We start from the raw sequence: 20,731 nt of genomic DNA, 5'->3' as shown, positions 1-20,731 counted from the left end.
AACACTTAAGACAAATACAATCAACAATTTTGAATGATCGTTGAATCTCAAAAAAACAAACCTAATTTCAAAGTCATCAAATCAGTTTCAAATTTCAAACCCAAAAAACAAAAAAATAAAAACCCTAAATTTGATTTCAGAAAGTTCGACCTAGCCACAGAATCGAGAAGAGATGACAAAAAATTCCATGTTATCCATTCAAATCGTAGAATCCAAATTAAAAAACCCTAAAACACTCTGAAAAAGCCACGAAATTCGGAAAAAAAAAAAAAAAGAACTCGAGGCTTTTCTGACCTCTAGTCAAATATGGACTCTGGTTGTTTGATTCCATGTTCACCTCACTGAATGTCGGCCATGCCCTAAAAAATCAACGATAAATCCCAATAAACACCGAACCCTCTTTCTGAGTAAAAAATAGAAGAAGAATACCTTTGAGATAAATGCAATCCGACCTTTCTTATTCTTCAATCTTGGATTCTCTCTCTCTCTCTCTTTCGGTCTCTCTAGGCCCGAATTAATGTCGTCGACGAAGACTCAGTCGAGACACCACAACGTTGTTTCGGAATGATATAGCAAGAAGGAGACAAGGACGGAGCTACCTTCCTTCTTCGTCGGCGACAATGACGGAGCTGAGGTCGGCTACGGGGAGGGAAGGGGCTTGGCGCAGGCGGGCGAGAGGGGATGAATTTTTTGAAGTGATGAATTGATTTGTGAGTTGTGACGATCGGAAAGGAAATGGTTTTTTTTTTTACGATTGGAATTAAAGATAAGAAAGGGTTTTTCCTTTGTTTGATAAATAATTAGGATACGAAGAGTTGCCTCTCTAAATGATGAAAAAAAAAAGCTATGATGATATACCATTGTGAATGCGTTTAGAAAATTGGGTGTTTGGGTGTTAGAAGAAAAAATTGGAGTCGACATATTTTGCAGTAAATCTGAGTAAATATTGGATAGTCTAAGTTATTTGGACTTTTTTTTATTTACACATATTTACTGCTGAGTTTGAATTTTAGAAGAAAATAATAGTAGTCGACATATTTTGCAGTAAATCTGAGTAAATATTGGATAGTCTAAGTTTTTTGGATCAAATTTTTATTTACACATATTTACTGCTGAGTTTGGATGTTAGAAGAAAATAATAGTAGTCGACATATTTTGCAGTAAATCTGAGTAAATATCACACAATCTAAGTTTTTTTTACCTTTTCTTTATTTACACATATTTACATCTCAAGAAGAACGGCGAACCAGTTGCAGTGAAGCTTGCCATCAATGAGAGACCAAAACGCGTTATAAAGAAACCAGCAATGTTACATTCACCATATGTCACGAAGAAGAAAGTAACAAAGCAGGTTGATGAGAATCCAAGCAGCCAGCCTAGTTTCTCACTCAACATCGACGATGTCTAAACCGTTTATCTTGCTTTTTAATTCACCATCAGGATTTCAAAATTTATTCTATTACTTAATGATGTGTATTTTGAGATTTATGTTTGCTAACCCTTTTGGTACTTTGGATTCGTCGTTAATCCAAAGAAACATATATATGAGTAAACTTTGTCATTACTAAGACCTATATATTTTGATGTTATTGGTTAAACTGAAACATGACTTATGTAAATCTGGGTAAATAACCTATCGACGCAAATGTAAATGAACACTCAACCAACATTATTTACATTAGTTTACTGATCCCTACAGAAATCAAGAATGCAATATAAATCTGGACGAAAAATATAAGAAATAATATATAAAAAGAAACAAAAAAATTACAACTGCCACGTCCATTTAGTTCCTAAAATAAATGGATCATTAATAGACTAAATCCTGTTCACACTTATATCAGGAAATACAATTCCAAAAATTTCGGGAATTAATTTCATCCGAAAATTCAAATTAGTAATTCAAAATTCAAATGCTCATGGGCAATTTTCGGAAATAAAAAAACCTATTATTGGGCCACGTCATCGGAAATAAAAAAACCTATTATTGAACAATCTATGAATAGTGATTTTGTGATTCTGACTTATAATATATATATATATATATATATATATATATATATATATATATATATATATATATATATAGATTATTACAAACCATACACAATATGCTTCAATAAGCTGAAACACAACTCGAAACCTCAAACAAAATAAAAACCACACACATACAAATAAGATCAACATATATAGCTTCTAACGAGCTTGGCCTTTATTGGAAAGTAAATAGATATTAGCTCGCTAGAGTATGGAATTAAACTCACGCAACTTGAAGGAGGTGGACATCGAGATCTTTTGTAACTTCATTTAGAAATTCCATTAAGGTGTGGGGATCCACGATATCGCCGTGGTGTTTTTCATACTCGACGATCCAGTGCACCACACTTCCCTCACCATCAGATTTGGGGGTCACTTGAAGGGTGAGCACTATTCTGCTGTAGTGCTCCGTCAGATCTCCTTCTATCACTCTGAAGGTTATCGAATTTTTCTCATCATCGATCGCTTCGATTACTTCCTTAGTTTTTCTGGGTTTACCATCTGAAATAACAATATATGCATGTATATGTGAGTTAATTTGTTACGTACAAACTTGAGAGAGTACTTGATACATTATGTAAGGTTATGAGTTGTTACAACTTGTATAACTATTTAATTATTGTAAATTGTGAGATAAAAATTCCTACTATAGACATTACTCCTAAGACTTTTTTATTTTCGGAAAAATTATATAAAATAATTATTTGAAACTAACCGACTAATAAAATTGACTAGTAAAATAGTCAAAGTTTCAAATTTTTAACAATATAGTCAAAATTACGTTGTCAAATTTTTTTTTGGCACCAAATTAAAATGTTTTACGATTATTTATAAGCAATTTCTTACTTTTAAAAAATTCAACCAAAAATTTAAAAGGCTTTAAAATCTGATTATTGTACATTTTGGATATTTCATTAATTTTAAACAAATTTTTGCTACTTTGCAAATCTATTATTTTAAATTTGTTATTTAACTAAATCACCTTTTTATAAAATATTACTCCTAACACTTATGACACAAATATAATCCATTTAAGATAACTGAGATATACTATATCCAGCGGGGCATGTTTAGCCTCAAGGTTTATCTAGTGAAATAGTTTAAACTTGTTAGCACCAAATTTTCATAATTTATGTTCACTTTGCGATTAAATTTGTTAATAAAAAGTGATAATTTGTTTATAGATGTTCTAGTAACAAAAACATTTGCAACGTACTTTTGGCTGTACAATTGAAAATTCTAAACTTTTTAAATATTTTGCTAGTCAATTAACTTCAAATAACTATTTATTTTTTCCACTGAATTATCAATGTGATTTTACAAGGGGATAAGAATTTAGTCTGGACATAAAACACAAAACAGTTGCGATACAATATAAAGCGGATTTTGATCTCAATATATAGATCGATCTTAATTGGATCGAACACGTTAACATGATTAAATAATAGGTCAAAACGACACGATTACGATAACACGATTAAAATTTAATTAATACGATTATCAAATGGTTGACAGGAAACACGATTATGACCCGCATGAATATGACTTAATTAAACACAACTATTATAGTTTATATATATATATATATATATATATATATATATATATATACGTGTATACATATATAAGTATAAATATAACTATGTATAAATGTGATGTAAAATTATAATTATGAAAACAAGAGATAACATTGTTACTACAAATAAAATAATATAAATAACTATATGGTTGAGATTTATATTCACGTAGATTTATATTTATATTCAATTTTAATTAATTTTAAAAATTCATAAACAATTTTATTTAAATTAAATATATCATATATTCAACTTTATTTAATTTTAAATCTTAAAGTCATATTCAATTTTAATTAATTTTAAAAGTCACATATATATATATATATATATATATATATATATATTTTATTTGAAATCAATTATATCATAAATTAATCTTTCGTAAACAGTATAGTATTTTTTGGGTAGTATAGCAAACTAGTCAAAATGAAACTATGAAATTTGTTTTTAGTCTACGTTTCACAATTTTTAGGGAAATAACCAAATAGTTTATGTGTCAATAATTAAGGTCTGATTTGCCCTTATTTATTAACAAATTCGTCATTTTCTCTCTCTTACTTTTTTCCTACACTTTTTTTACATAAAAACTTCAAAAAACCATATCTATCTCATATGAACTCGAAATTGAGTGATTCTAAATCTTACCGATTCGTGACGTCGAGATCTTCAAAAATATATCCATTATGTTTGATGAAAAATCATGTTTAATACCATAGATGTAGAAAAATCACGTTACTACCTTAAATATGGAAATAACTGAATTTTTTTGAAATTATCGACATAAATATAATTTTTCATCAAACACAATGGGTCTATTTTTGAAGATCTTGACGCCACGAATTTGTAGAATCTGAAATCACTCAATTTCGAGTTCGTATGAGAAAGATACGAATTTTTGAAGTTTTGATGCAAAAAAAATTATTTGAAAAAAATTTGGAGAGAGAAATTGACGAATTTGTTAATAAATAAGGGTAAATAAGACCTTAATTATTGCCACATAAGTCATTTGACTATATCCCTAAAAACTGTCAAACATAGACTAGATCCAAAATCACATGTTTAAAGTGGCCTAGTTATTTATAAATCTCATTTTTTTTACTCATGTATGTATTTACTTGGTGTATGCATGTATGTATGTATTTGTTCTTTGTTCTAGTGACCCTATTTTGAGTACTATGTATTTACTTGGTGTATTATGTTCGTTAAGACTTTTTTATCGTTTTTTTATAATTTAATCACAATGAATTGAGTCCGAATACTTAAATATGATTAAAACACGATTAAATAAATTATTTAATACGACTATTAAATGGTTTAATTTTAAACGAATATAGATCTGTAAAAAATATATACGATTGGATTTGGATCTAAACTTCAAACATAATTAATAAATGATCAGATTTTATTTTAGCAGTTATTTTTCAAAACACCGACTACCACTACACGATTAAGATATGAGCACGCCCAAAATGGCAACACTTTAAAAATATACAAATAGATCAGCTACAACCAAAAATCCACAAACTCAATGTCAGAAAAAAAAAAAAAAATCATACGAAGGAGGAAAAAAAATAAAGCCATACGAAACAAAATACGAAGGAGTTTTCAATCCAAAGAAATAATCTGTTTTTAGTTAATTCTCTTATATAAAATCAACAAATTAACTCTCTCTCTCTCTCTCTCTCTCTCTCTCTCTCTCTCTCTCTTCATAACGTAGTGCGTATGGAAGTTAGCTACTTTCTTAACCTACTTACCGTGGAAGTAGGTCCACTCGATAACTGCTCCGACGGTCCCCCATTCGCCATCGTGCAATTCACAGCCATGAATATTTTCAGTGGTGCTGTGGATGTGGTGTGGTTTGTGTTTGACCATGTTGTGGTATTGCTCACATGTTGCTTTGATATCCACATCAAGCTCAAGCTTCCCACACAGATCTTCGGACGCCATTTTATTTCTCCAAGAAATTTGATTGCTATTTCAATTTTCAATATAGAATAGATAGGGACCTCTTCGCCCTTCATACATCAGAAGATATGTATTTATAACAGCTATATTATATGCAAAAGATATTCAAGCTTTAAATGTGGGGTAGCATATTTATCTCGACTTAAATATAAAAATTTAGATTTTTGCAAGATATATACTTAAAATTTCATATTTGTTAAAGTAAGCGGTGACGTGATGGATCTAGAAAAATGGATCATCAAGGGCACACACAAATTTTTTATAAATATTTATTATACAATTTTCAACATTTTTTTTAGTTAATTTTGAAAAAAATCTTATAAAACAATTGAAGATCAATGAATACGATTATTACTTCTTAAAGCTGAATAATGGAATAATTATTATAGTTGATCGATGTTCGATATTGAAAGTTCAGATCTATTGTATAATCTGTCTTGTTAGGTATTGTTAAGAACAACTGCAAGAACAACAAGCAACAGATAATAAAAACAAGTAAATGACACCAAGAGTGGTAATCCAGATCGACCTCAAATACCTACTCTAAAGAGATATTATTTGATGGTAATGACGGGTTTTGATGAACACCCCTAGTTGGCAATTTAAAACTCCATAATTATTTGAGCAATTGTACTGATATATTGACACCAACATTTACCAATATTATACTATAATAATAATATATTTATTGTTATCTATTTATTTTTATCTTATTTGAGCAATTGTACTGATATATTGACACCAACATTTACCAATGTTTTACAAATATATATATATATATATATATATATATATATATATATATTACATATATTGCTTAGGGACATGAAAATAATCTTATATAAAGTACTATATTTTTTTATGATGTACTAAATGTGAGCAACTCTTAACATTTTTTTTTAAGAAGTGTGGATGTTACCATGAGATTTGTTTATCTAAACACTCACGTATGGCGGAGGAAAATCATTGTTACATATTTAAAAATAAGGTGGAAAATAATTGAATAACCATCTCATCAAATATATAGTAATTTCAGTTGGTATCCGAGAAGGACACTCAATTCATAGAGTGTGATCTGATATGTCTACTAACGATTATGTTTTGAAATGATCATAAAGGAAGGACAAAGCATAGGTCGACCTCTACTCTTGGAGGGACCCGATTATGGCTACTTGAAAGCAAGCATAAATTTTTTCTCAAAGCGATCGATGAATAGCTTGACGAGTTGTTCAGAATTCTTAGTGTGATCCAATCGTAACAGATGAAAAAGGTGTTACCACTTTGAAGCCGGAAGACAAGTGGACATAAGATAAAGAGAAAGCTACTATTGAGAATTCTAAAACCATGAATGTCATATTTCTAGCAATTGATAAAACCATCTTCAAGTTTATCTCAAACTGTGCGATTGTCAATGAAGCACAGGATATCCTTTAAATTGTTTAGGAAGGAATGATAAGGTCATAACATCTCGCATTCAGATGCTCATAACCGGGTTTGAAAATTTGAGAAATTTTGAGAATGAAAGAAGATGAAACACTCTATGAGTTCAATGTTATGTCTCCTGCTATTCTCTTTTCGTTATTATTATTTTCCACCTTATTTTTAAATATGTAACAATGATTTTCCTCCGTCATACGTGAGTGCTTAGATAAACAAATCACATGGTAACATCCACACTTCTTAAAAAAAAATGTTAAGAGTTGCTCACATTTAGTACATCATAAAAAAAATATAGTACTTTATATAAGATTATTTTCATGTCCCTAAGCAATATATGTAATATATATATATATATATATATATATATATATATATATATATATATATATATATATATTTGTAAAACATTGGTAAATGTTGGTGTCAATATATCAGTACAATTGCTCAAATAAGATAAAAATAAATAGATAACAATAAATATATTATTATTATAGTATAATATTGGTAAATGTTGGTGTCAATATATCAGTACAATTGCTCAAATAATTATGGAGTTTTAAATTGCCAACAATACATATGCGTACTCCATTGGAGAAGTTGATGTAACTTGAGCGTGAAAGTTCAATTGAAGATATGATCAAAATAAATAAATAAGCGGTGGGACGTCTCGATACAATTTATTTCTTCTTTAAATCATCCACTCAATTTATTGCACAAAGTCATACTTCATCTTAGAGAAGAGAAGTCTAACGCTACCATTAATCATATGGTCTTATCTTATATGACATTATTCACTTGTCAAAAAAAAAAAATGACATTATTCAACAACTGGCGACAACTATTATTGCACTAATTATATGATAAATATTATTTTTACGGATCCATACTCCATATCTTATCGGATCTAAAAATAATAATAATAATAATAATAATAATAATAAGGAAATAAAATAAAATAAAAATAATTTCTTAATTTATGTAAGTTTGACGATTTCAAAGATTGTGTATCCTGATATCTTGAACTTTAAATTCCTTTAATGTCAATATCTGACATTTCTTATATAAATTATAGTATAATTATAAGGCAAAGCAAAGCCTTGACCTTTCTAAAAGTCTCTTTTAAAAGAAAACTATAGAATTCTCTCAATCATATGTATTTTGTTTGTCACTCCTATCTCTATTTTATGATTGACAGTTTAGTCGTTGTGATCAAAGTTTAAAGTATCGTAATCGTATTGCAAATTCAATTATATTAGTTTATTTTTTATCGTACTTGATATACCGTGATATTTAATAAAGATATACAGCAAAGCATTACTTCAATAAATAAATTAAAATTATTGATTTACACATTATTTGTTAAATTATCGCGATATCTGCGATATTTACTCAAATAATTGCGGTATTTGAGATATTTTATAAAATAATTGCGGTATTTACAAAATAATTTACAATATGTGTGAAATTTACTAAAAGTGAAGACATTTGCGAAATATACCTTAACTGTTACCATGGGTTTGTAAGTTGCGGAATCCGTGCAAAAATTGCGGTGATTAAATCCTGGATCGTGATAACCGGCCATTGTTGTTTAGAAAAAATCAATTATATCTTTTGGATTTTAGTCAAATGATGTATGTTTATTCTGTATTTTCAAATTTATTATAATCATCCCCGCAATTTCTTGTTTATCATTAAATTACCCGCTCATTTTTACAAATCAGTAAAATATATCTTCACTTTAAATTTTAGTTGACTTTTACCTGTGAAATTATCATGACTTTAGTTTATCCCCTAAATGCTCATCTGTGAAATTCAATAGGATCTATGGATCAATCCAAGGTTTGGCTTTTTGGGGGTTCCGCTCGGGAACCGGACGGGTTCCGGCAAACCGGAGGGGACAAGGACGGGACAGACAAAAACCGTTTTCGTGAACTGAACCCGGTCGAATCGGACCGGAATCCTCTGGACCGGGTCTCGTTTTGCCTTTAAATACTTTGCTCCTCATTTCGCGAAATCTTATTGTCTCGAGGCTGAAATCGACGGATCCCGTCACGACCGAATACATTTTCTTCTCTTCTTCATTTGCTCAAATTCTGGCCGGATCCCGCGAATTTCGTTGTCCCTGGTATGCTTCCTGCCGGATCCCGCTCAGTGCAAGCCCTTTTTATCTAGATCCCGGGGGACCCCAGAGGTATCATCAGAGGCTTTCATTTTTTAGGTTTTTTTCAATTTTTTCTTATGAATTGATGATTATTGTGATGATATTGTTGAATTTAAATTAATTTCGAGATTATTTGATTATTTTCATGATGAAGTTGAATTAAAATGTTGATTAAAATTAATTTGATGATTATTGTGATGGTTATGTTGATTTTTTTTCATATGAATTGATGATTATTGTGATGATATTGTAGAATTTTAATTAATTTCGAGATTATTTGATTATTGTCATGATGATGGTCTTGAAATGTTGAATTAATCTTCATTAGATTATGAATTGATGATTATTGTCATGATTAAGTTGAATTAAAATGTTGATTAAAATGAATTTGATAATTATTGTGATGGTTATGTTGAATTGAAGTTAATTTGATGATTGTTATGGTGATTTGTGAATATGTGGAATTGAAATGATCGTGATTATGAGGTATGGCGTCCGACCGGACATACAAGTATTGCGACCCCGTCGAAGGACGACCACGTGGATACAAATGCAAGTTTTGCGGGCACATCATTGGAGGTGATGGAATCACTCGTGTGAAGAACCACTTGGCGAACGTGGACAAGACCAAAAGCGTTAGGTTTTGCGACAAAGTTCCTCCTGAAGTAAAATTGGAAATGCAAGAGTTACTCCTCGGGAACTCTCAAAAGAAAAAGCAACGTCAGAGTTTGGGTTAGTCGATACGAGCAGACCTCCGAAAAAGTCTAGGGGGAGTCGAGACTCTGACGAAGACGTAGACGAAGAGCATGAACTTCGTCACGTAATGAAGAGGTCCCGAGAAGCACAAGCTGCCGAATAGTGGTGGAAAGAATGTGAAGCTCCCGGTGGATCCTCCGGAACTCCTGAGATAAGAAGATTTGCAACGACCGCACCGTCATTGTACCAGAGCGATAGTGCACGCCAAAGGAGGGTGGATGAAGCGCAACCCGGCATCAAGAAGAGGTTGGCCAAAGCCATCGGCCGATTTTTCATTCACTCGCAAGTTGCCGCAAAAAAGACAATTGACCATCACTTCCTGAACATGATTCATGTTTCTGGTGAAGTCGGTAAGTAAAAACTTTTTCTATCGATTTTACAAGTATAAATTGCAAAATTTGGTATTTGATATATTGATCTTATTTAACTGTAGGACCAAATGTCATGATGCCCCGCCCGAAAGACATTCACGGCTAGATCCTCGACGAAGAGGTACGACACATGCGAGCGTATGTCGAAGAACAAAAGGTCAAGTGGCAGACGTACGGATGCACTATTATGGTCGATGGTTAGACGGGACTCGCGAGATTAAGCATAATAACATTATGGTTTATTGTGGTGGGTCCGCCGTGTTCCTGAAGTCAATTGACACGTCCGACAAGATCAAGAGTGCGGAGTACCTCATTGGGATACTCTCCGAGGTGATTGAATAAGTGGGACCCGAGAACGTCGTACAGATCGTCACCGATAATGGGTCGAACTACAATTCTGCGGGGAAGAAGCTGATACGGATGCACTATTATGGTCGATGGTTAGACGGGACTCGCGAGATTAAGCATAATAACATTATGGTTTATTGTGGTGGGTCCGCCGTGTTCCTGAAGTCAATTGACACGTCCGACAAGATCAAGAGTGCGGAGTAACTCATTGGGATACTCTCCGAGGTGATTGAATAAGTGGGACCCGAGAACGTCGTACAGATCGTCACCGATAATGGGTCGAACTACAAGTCTGCGGGGAAGAAGCTGATGAGTTAGTACAACTTGTACTGGACCCCTTGCGCCGCACATTGCCTAGACTTGATGTTCGAAGATCTCGGGAAGAGACCAAGTGTCGACAACATGGTGAAAGTGTTGGTGATTAGTTCACCTTAATAACCGTGCGGAAAAAATAATTACGCTACTCGAAAGCTTATTAAGGTGGTTATTAAACAAGAATCTAGATTTACTTGTGTGTACTATAAAAGTTTGAGAGCGAGCAAGCAACCGATAAAAAATTAGATTAAGTTCTAGTGACACTTACTCGTTGGGCTCACGAACTGAATCATTAAGCTTTGACAAATCCGTCTTCAATCTTTATAAGACTACTCCTTCGTGTTGTTTCTGAAACTTCGGGATCAGCTTCAAGTCGTCGTTGATGACAGCGCAGTCTTCCAAAATGTAATCTCCAAGACGAATAGGAAATATGAGTGGGCACAATCTTTATCTCACTACGACCTTGAACAATGAATTCAGGTCGCACCGTGTTTATGGGATTGGAATCACGGAGTTCCAAGGGCAAGGGAGAGAGAGAAATTTGCGTCCACCACATAGAGGGAATGGATGAAAATTCTAGAGCAATTAGGTACATTATTTTCTCTTCCCTTGAACCCATATTTATAGTAGTGGAATGGAGAGGTTTTATGAAACCCTAGTCTCCAATTAAAGATCAACCGTTCGATCTTTATTTAAATTCCTACTTTCTGTCTTAACCCTTAAATAATAATCTAGGATATATTATTCCATAATATCTTCCTTTAAATAAGGAATCTATTTTAAAAAAACAATATCATATTCCCTTTTAAATAGTGAGATAATATCAAATCTAATATTATCTTCTAGATATTAGGAATTTAAATATAGAGAGAATAAAGGCAAATATCTTATTTCCTTTTAAATATTATTCTCTCTTTATTTAAATCATGAAAGAGAAAAGTTGGTCATATTCCCAATATACCCACTATGGGTATTTCGAATTTCATGTGCCCATGAGCAAAGGATTTTGTTTTTGGGCATTTTCCCAATATACCCACTATGGGTATGGACAAATTAATTGCTTCTCCATGGGCCAAGGAATTTCGAATTTTGCAATGCCCATAAGGCCCAATTCAAAATTCAATTAATTATTTACTTGATCCAACAACAAATAATTAATTCCATTATAAATAGTTAATTCGGCAAATAAACAAATTTCCGAATGTATACTGCTAATCAGATTACAACATGTGAGATTATAATAAAAACATTACTATTAGAAAGTTCATATTCGTCTTTATCGAAGCCGAATCGGGGACTATGGACCCAGTAGTTGAAGCTTAACGAATCCGATCAAAAAGACGAAATAGTCATTTCTCTTTTTCGATCGATTCGTCTAATTTTAGTCAATACTCCACCGTGTAAGCTAAGATTGAACTCTCCTTTAATACTGGAATTATATTTACTCATCGTGACGAGTGTCCACTGATATAGTCAGTACGTGATCAAGATCCTCCAGGTTCAACAATAGATGTCTACTGTTTACATATATGTCTACTATCAATGTCAACAATAGATGTCAATTGTTGACATCTATAGTTGACAAATATTGTTGATGAAATTGATTAAAAAAGAAGAAAAATTAGTACCTTCAGCTGTGGCTTCGTCGTCGTGTTCTTCCTCACAATGTACTCCTCGGCGCCTAGGGGTTTGAACTCCAAATCCTCGGATTGGAAATCGATGTTTTGGAATTTGATGTCAACGACATGTGTCACCAATTTCCACCGACGCAAAAGTAGAGATGCCATCTCTGAAACTTTCTCGCAATACGAGAGAGACGTGAGCACGAGCATTGTTTCAAACGCCCATATCTGTAATGGATACAGAAATGAAGGGAAGTTGATCTTTCCTTTAGAGGCTGCCTTGGAGGAGACGTTCTTTATGTACTTCCTGGCACAGTCCAAGAAGAACTTCCAGACCACGTTACCCTACGGATGGGAGTTAAATTGGTCTAGGTCTTCTACCAACCTCACGTATGCCCAGTCTGGAATGTTGGTATGTGGTGCGGCAGCGAGAAGCACATTGATGAGAAAATGTAGAAGCAAGATCTTCACTCGCTTCTTCAGATTTTGTCAACCCTTGCTCTCTTTGAGCTGCGAGGTTAGCACGCCATGAGTCTTGTACGTCCCGTTGTTGAAGACACTCGTGAACGATCCGTCTTCAACAACTTCTGTATAGCTGTCGACTATACAAAGACCCGTGATCTCCGCGAAATGGTGGATGGTAAAGGCCCGAGGTTCACCCTCGAGCTCAATGAAGAGCGCATCCTCACTCATGTGCCCTTCAAACTGACCGACCCTCATCAACAAGTGGTTGATAATCTTGGACGACCTGTTGATCTTTGGGAGCTTCAAAAACTAGCCGAAGCAAGACTCTTGAAAAAGAGCCGTCTCCTCCGCTGTCATGTCAGCGGCTTCTTCGAATTTATCTAGTTAACCATAAAAACTGAAATTATTGTCCACTATGTCCCCGAAGACCTCTCCCATCCCTGAAAACCATTACAAAAAAAAAGAATGAGAAAATCAGAACACAACCTTCAAACACTAAGATGGCAATTGTTGACATCCATATGTCAACAACTGGATGTTTGTTGACATTGATGTAAACTATTAATGGCAATTGTCGATATCTATACGTCAACAATTGATACCAGTTGTTGACATATAGATGTCAACGATTGCCATCAACAGTTGACATCAATGTCAACAAACATCCAGTTGTTGACATTGATGTCAACTGTTGATGGCAATTTTTGACATCTATATGTCAACAACTGGATGTTTGTTGACATTGATGTCAACTATTGATGGCAACTGTTGACATCTATAGGTCAACAATTGATACCAGTTGTTGACATATAGATGTCAACAATTGCCGGTTGACATCAATGTCAACAGACATCTAGTTGTTGACATTGATGTCAACTGTTGATGACAATTGTTGATATCTATACGTCAACAATTGATACCAGTTGTTGACCTATAGATGTCAACAATTGACAATGGTATCAATTGTTGATGTATAGATGTCAACAATTGACATCAACAGTTGACATCAATGTCAACAATTGGTTCAACAACAACAATATTCATTCAACAACAACAATATTCAATCAACCCAATAACAAAATCGAGATAGCCCAATGCAAACCAAGATAACCCAAAACTAGTTAACCAAAACTAAACCGAAATTAAAACAAGTCTATCCCCAAATCAATCAACAAATCAACCGAAAACCCCCAAACTAACCTGAATATTGGCGAACTTGGGGGGTTGCTCTTCTTCCTCAGCGTCAGACGTAACAAGCATGGGCTTCACCTTCCCACGTCGAGGCTTCTTCGCCGAACTCTTCACCGGTTTAGGTGAAGTTGTTGTTTTTCTTTTCCGGGACGCTTTGGGTGAAGACAGTTTGGGTGAAGACGGCGAGTCCTCCGGCGCCTTCGTCTTTGTCCGAGGACTCCGTCTAACAACTTTATTTAGTTTTTTCCCGGGTTGTTTGGGTGATTGAAAGTCGTTATTGTCCATTTCCGGGACGGTTTAGGGTTAGGATTTGGGGGTTCGGTGAGAGAGGGAGATTGCGACAGAGCACTACAACAAATCTCACCATTACCGACGATTTTTTTCGTCGCTAATGACCCCATAATCGTCGCTAAATCTCTTTAGCGACGATTTTTATCGTCGCTAAATGCCCGTGCCTAAATATATTTAGCGACGAATTAATCGTCGCTAAATATTTACCGACGATATTACCGACGATTAAATCATCCCTAAATGTTTAAACTAGGAGTTTTTTTTAATTATTTATCGTCGCTAATTCCCGCGGGTGAATTTCGCGCGCGAATTAGCGACGATTAAGTCGTCGCTAATACGTTAATTTTTTAATAATTAGCGCTAATTACAAACTTTTTTTTTCAATTTCTAAAATTATTAATTTTTATCGTCGTTAATTATTTATTTTTTATTTTGTTTTTCGTTTATGAAATTCTAACATTAAAAATCAAATAAAAATCAAATTATATTATCGAAATGAACTTATATATAAAATACGATTACGATTTCGATTATCGACAAATATGCAAATAAAAATCTACTATGTACAAAATATGTAATAAAACACTAGTCGCGACCTTTGCTTCGTCGTCCCGCCACTCGTTTTCCCCCGCCTCGACGTGAAACGCTCTTCTGCTGGCGCTGAAACTCTGCATGGTGCGGCACAAAATCCTTGTCAAGACAAGTCACACAACCAAACACGAATCAAACTATAACTTGTCACAAAATCCTTAGACTTGTCATAAAAATTTCTAGACTTGTCATTAAAATTTTCTAACTCGTCATAAAATTTAAATTTCAACTTCAAGATTAACTAGCAAAAAGCCGAGCCCGAACAAAAAAAAATCAATCTCAAATCATTATTCATTGATTTCAAAACTCAACTGTCAAATCCATTTTCAAATTAATTCCTAATCCAATCACAACTTCAAAAATCGAACGCGAAACGGAATAATCACATTTCATCAATCTCATCAAAATCACAAACAAGCGAATCCTCATCAAAATCACCAAAATAAATAACCCGCGGCTCAGAATCACAAAACGCAATCGGTCAAGACAAGTCCTCGGCCAAAAATAACAACACGGCTAACTCAAATCCTCGGCCAAGATAACACATGGCAAAAACGAGCACTCGGCCAAGACAACAAACAAGTCTCAATAATTCGAAATTCACAACAATCATCACAGCCTCATAATCAACAGAATTTTAAATAGCATTCCAAACAAAACCTCAAAATTCACATCTCCAACACAATTCCAAACCAAAATTCGTCCAAAAAAATTCAACAAAAATTAAAACATGCCCTACAATCATCACCCAACCATTAAACACTCTCATAAACGTCTCATGATCACAAACAAGCCTTAAGAAATAAAAAAGCCCAAAAAATTAACAAATATTTATAAAACTAATTTCAATATTTATAAAATTTATAACAAATATATAATTCATTTATAACTAATTACTTCATTTATAATTTATAAAATTTATAACAAATATATAATTCTAAAAATATAAATTATGTAAATATAACTAATCAAAATAAATTTATAACTAATATATAACTAAAGTTATATATATATATATATATATATAACTAATATATATAACTAATTAATATATTAATCCTATATATATAAAGTTTAAAAAAAAAAAACTTACCGATCACGTACGGCGAGGGAGAGCGCGCGTGGCCAAAGAAGAGGAAGCGGCCAAGGACGGCGTCGGCGGGGAAGTGGCTATGGCGTCGGCGGCGGAGCGGCGGAGGAGCTGCAATGGGAGAGAGAGAGGCCGGTAAGGAGAGAGATGTGAGGAGAGAGAGAGAGAAGTGAGGAGAGAGAGAGAGTTACCGGGTACGACGAGGTCGGCGTCGGCGGCACACGGCGGAGGAGGGCACGGCGACGGCGGGAGAGAGAAAAAGAGAGAGAAATCGATTTAGGTTTGAGAAAGAGAAATGGGGAAGCTGGGTCGCGATCTGGTATTTAAAGACATTTAGCGACGATTTTGTCGTCGCTAAATGATTTCATTTCGTCGCTAAAAGAACTTAAATCGATATTTCATTTAGCGACGATAAATCCGTCACTAAATCATTTCGTTGTAATTAAATGTGAGGGATTTTTCCCTCTTTAAAATTCGTCAAAATTCAAAAACATTTAGCAACGATTAAATCGTCGCTAAATGATTAAAATTCGTCGCTAAATCATTTCGTTGTAATTAAATGTGAGTGATTTTTCCCTCTTTAAAATTCGTCAAAATTCAAAAACATTTAGCGACGATTTTATCGTCGCTAATTGTATAGCGACGACAAAAAAACATTTAGCGACGATATTATCGTTGCTAATTATTTTCCCGGGAACTTAGCGACGACAAAAAAGAATTAGCGACGATAAATTCGTCGCTAATTATCTTTGCCGCCAAACTTTATATTTTTGGCACCAAAAAATTAGCGACGATAAAATTGTCGCTAAAAGGGTGATTAGCGACGATTTATTAGCGACGATTAAGTCGTCGCTAATAGTTTCGTCGCTAAATGTGGTATTTCTTGTAGTGGAGGGAGAACACGAGAATGAGAGAGAGCGCGAGGATGAGAAAGATGGAGAGAGAACGCGACAGATGATGGAGGAGGGAGAGTGGAGATGACGATGGTTAGACGGGGAAATGAGGAGAAGTGTGCGGTTTTAGGAGAGAAGAGTGACAGTTTGAGGAGAGAGAATTTTGAGGAGAAAACGAGGGATATGAGCGGGAATAAAGATGAGCGAAAATGAGGAGTGAGATATGAGCGGGATATGGAGAGAGTTGGTGTGAGTTGTAAGAAAAATTTAAGTGGAGGGTAAAAGGGTAGTTGTACATTTGAGTTAGTGGAATTTGTGGCCAAATTATGAATTTAGTGGGAAATTGGAAAAAGATAGTGATTTGGTGTAGATATGGCAATTTTTCAACAAAATATTCAAGTGAATTACATATATACCACTTAATACTTTAATTATAATGCAAAAGTGATGACAATTTTGTAATTTTAGTACACAAAACATCAATCCTTCATCTCTATTTTAATTTATACCAAACACACAAATGGATAGATTCTAATCTTTCCTCACATTATACCAATCAACTTTTACGAAATTTATAATTCATCACTTTCTTTTATTTTCTTTTCCCTCTTAGTTAATCTATGCATCCATTTTTCTCTCCTTCCTACCAAACAAAGTCGTGGTTGAGTAGGCCATCGATGGTCATTACCAAGTGATCTGATAATCCCTACCTACCTACCTACTATAGAAACACCTGAAAAAAAGTATTTAATTTAGAAACAAACAATTTAACAAAATTATGTGAAAAAAAAAACAATGACCTCACGGGGGTTCTTGACAATAATGATATCGTATAGGGAAACAAACACGGAGTGTAGCGATGCGGAATGACAACGAACCACATCGGTGAGGTGGCGGAAAAGAACATTCCTATGGATTCGTAGGAACATTTCCATATAAGGCGCCCGATTTGATCTTTAACTCGTTCGACCTTATCGTCTTGAGGGCCAGGCGCTCATCTCGAGAGTGACCTCACTATTGTCTTGCTCGACATAGTGGTTGTCCAGATCATCGTCGACTATGAAGACTTCGTTTATTTGTCTCGAGTGGGCTCAAGTGTTGGAGACCATGGCACTGGTGTGCATAGAGGCACCTCATCTGGAGACACTATGGGGTCTGACCATGGCTCATCTGTTGAGGATCTCGTGTGAGATTGAGGTATGTGTATGGCGAGAACACATAAGTGTTTTTGTGCCCTCTCATTCTACCGCCAAAATATTAACGATATGTTTCAAGCTAGCACTTGAGATTCGTTCGCGGTTCAACCCAAAGCCGGAACCCTAAGGCATGCAAGACCTGTTTCATTGGGCTAGGTCTCGGTAAGGTATGCGAGACTTGCCTTTTGAGGCTGGGTCTCGTCTGTAGCCTGCGAGACCTGCCCTTTTGGGATGGGTCCTGCCCGTAGTCCGCATGACCTTCACGAGGTCTCACACGGTCTTTGTCAGAGACTGACTCTGCGGTGGTCATGAATGATTCATTTTCTTGTATTCTGTTGTCGCCATTTGTAATTCTGAGGGGCGGTTTTCCACCATATAACAAATAGATTGATGAAAATATTTTTTAAATGATATCGTAATTTTCTCCGAGAGTATACTTAGAACGAGTAGTTTCTCTATATTCGGTATCAATTGCGATCTTTACTTTATAACAAGATTTGAACAATATAGAGTATTCAAAAAATATTTTTTTTAACTTTTATGATATTAAAGTTATTGGTTTCAAGATATACTAGGGGAAAAAAAAAGTTTATTTAACCTTTCGAATATTCTTATGCTATGATGGATATTCTAATATAGATGACTTATATTTATTTTTTAAATTAAAAAGACTAAAGAGATGTTTTCCAAAAAGATGATAGTATGTCAATGGTAACAATCAATTTTTTCAAAAATAATTTTTTTAAAAATAATTATTTTCTTGTAGGATAACATTCACGACTCCGGTTATCTTTGTTTTCACAATAATATGAGTGAATATATTAACGTATTATTTGAGAGCATTCCCAAGAAAGATGTAATAGAGTTAGATAAATTTGATTACATAAACTATTTAAATGTGATTTCTTTGAAATAGTTGGTATACATAGTTGATGTTGGTTTCATAGAAATTAGTTGACTAATGTCAGGAGTCTCTAGAATAGAAGCTAAGGAGACTTGTAAAAGTCACGAGTTGCTCATCTCATTAGCAATTCGTTTTGAGATGGAAATCCATGATACTTTTACGTGGTATCATAACAAGCCTAGTTGGCATCCGATCTAAGTCAGTGAGATTCGGCTCAAGATAATGATTCATTCTTTAACAAACCTTTATTTTGTGGAGGCATGTCGATTCTCCGTGAAAAAGATAATTGAAATTCTGATTCGACGCACAGACAAGATGTCGCACACAATGTGTTGACAATGTGTCCGACAACTTGCTTGAGCACAGATTATGGATAAACAACAAAACAGTGCAGTAAACAAAGTACACACGATATGGTTACCCAGTTCGGTGAAACACACCTACATTTGGGGGCACGCTGCCAGTGGAAAGGTTTTTCACTATCTTGTAGTCAATAGTACACACAAGGTTTATATCTAATTACAATCAACAAATCAATAAAACCTAGAGACTATTACCACCAGTGATCACCTAGTCAGGGACTCCCCCTGAATTTGAGCTCTGTCTCAATTCCACCCTTCGAGCAACCTCCTGGCTCGGATGACCTTTAGTCTTCAGCTGTACGTGAACCTTCAATCACGAGAACACAAAACCCTACTCTCACAGACACTCAATCTTTGTGGAATAGTGTTTGAGAGAAAACACCGCTTATCACCAAAACACACAGCCTCCCAGTCCGCCGGTCTTGCACGTCTAAGAGCTCTGAGTGTTTGATGAAAAACGTCAAGGCTGCTAAGGGGAAGCGTATGGCTTTTATAGCAGCTGCACAATCCTGGAAGGTATCTCGGGTTTCCTTACCCGGCCTCAAGTGAATATCACAAAGTAAAGACTCCAGCGAGGCGTATAATGTGCAATGAAGACAGCAGCAGCGAGATATCTTGAAATGAAGGCAGAAGCGAGAAGATATCTCGAAGTAAAGACAGCAGCAAGGCAATATTTCTTAATCAATTCACCAGCGAGGCAATCTGTCAAAACCGGAAACTTGCCTGAAAAAGAGTCTGCACACAGGAGGAAAGATGTCATACCAAAAGAGGAAACATAACGACCGACATCTTTCCACACATCTTGCACTAAAAAATAAAGCCAATAAATAACGTATCAACAATAATGAACAAAGTTTATAAATGTTATCGGTTGCTTCTCTCATTACTCTTACTTAGTATTCGAATTTCGGTTCAATGTAGTTTGCATGGACTAATTTTAGCATCAAAATTTACCACTCTAGGTATGTAAGATAAACAATGCAAGGATAGTACAACAGAATCACTTGTTTTTTATGTTAGAACACAGCATCAAAATATTTTCTTAGTAGACCTCAAGATTAAAGTCGGTACCCATCATTGACCGGTGATTCTATTTTACAGTAGTAATGGCGGTTGATGGAAATGTAGATGGATATTTTATAGTATTGACTTCGAA

At 34.4% G+C, this 20,731-nt stretch overlaps 1 protein-coding gene across 1 annotated transcript; it reads right to left on the bottom strand.

Annotated features, from left to right (window-relative positions):
* Positions 1–1,718: 1,718 nt before the first annotated feature.
* On the bottom strand, positions 1,719–5,634 carry LOC149402026 (MLP-like protein 31). The gene is made up of 2 exons (XM_089609251.1): positions 5,369–5,634; positions 1,719–2,538 (listed from the first exon to the last, which is right to left on the bottom strand). The coding sequence occupies exons 1-2, from the start codon at positions 5,559–5,561 to the stop codon at positions 2,261–2,263; spliced, it is 471 nt and encodes a 156-aa protein (XP_089465377.1). The 5' UTR covers positions 5,562–5,634; the 3' UTR covers positions 1,719–2,260.
* Between the last annotated feature and the right edge of the window lie 15,097 nt (positions 5,635–20,731).

Source organism: Urtica dioica, chromosome 3 (genome assembly GCF_054948205.1).
Source record: "Urtica dioica subsp. dioica isolate 48M chromosome 3, U.dioica_male_clone48M_v1_H2, whole genome shotgun sequence".
Lineage (NCBI taxonomy): Eukaryota > Viridiplantae > Streptophyta > Magnoliopsida > Rosales > Urticaceae > Urtica > Urtica dioica.
The sequence above is the reverse complement of the archived record's forward strand: the minus strand, read 5'-3'. Positions and strand labels throughout refer to the sequence as shown.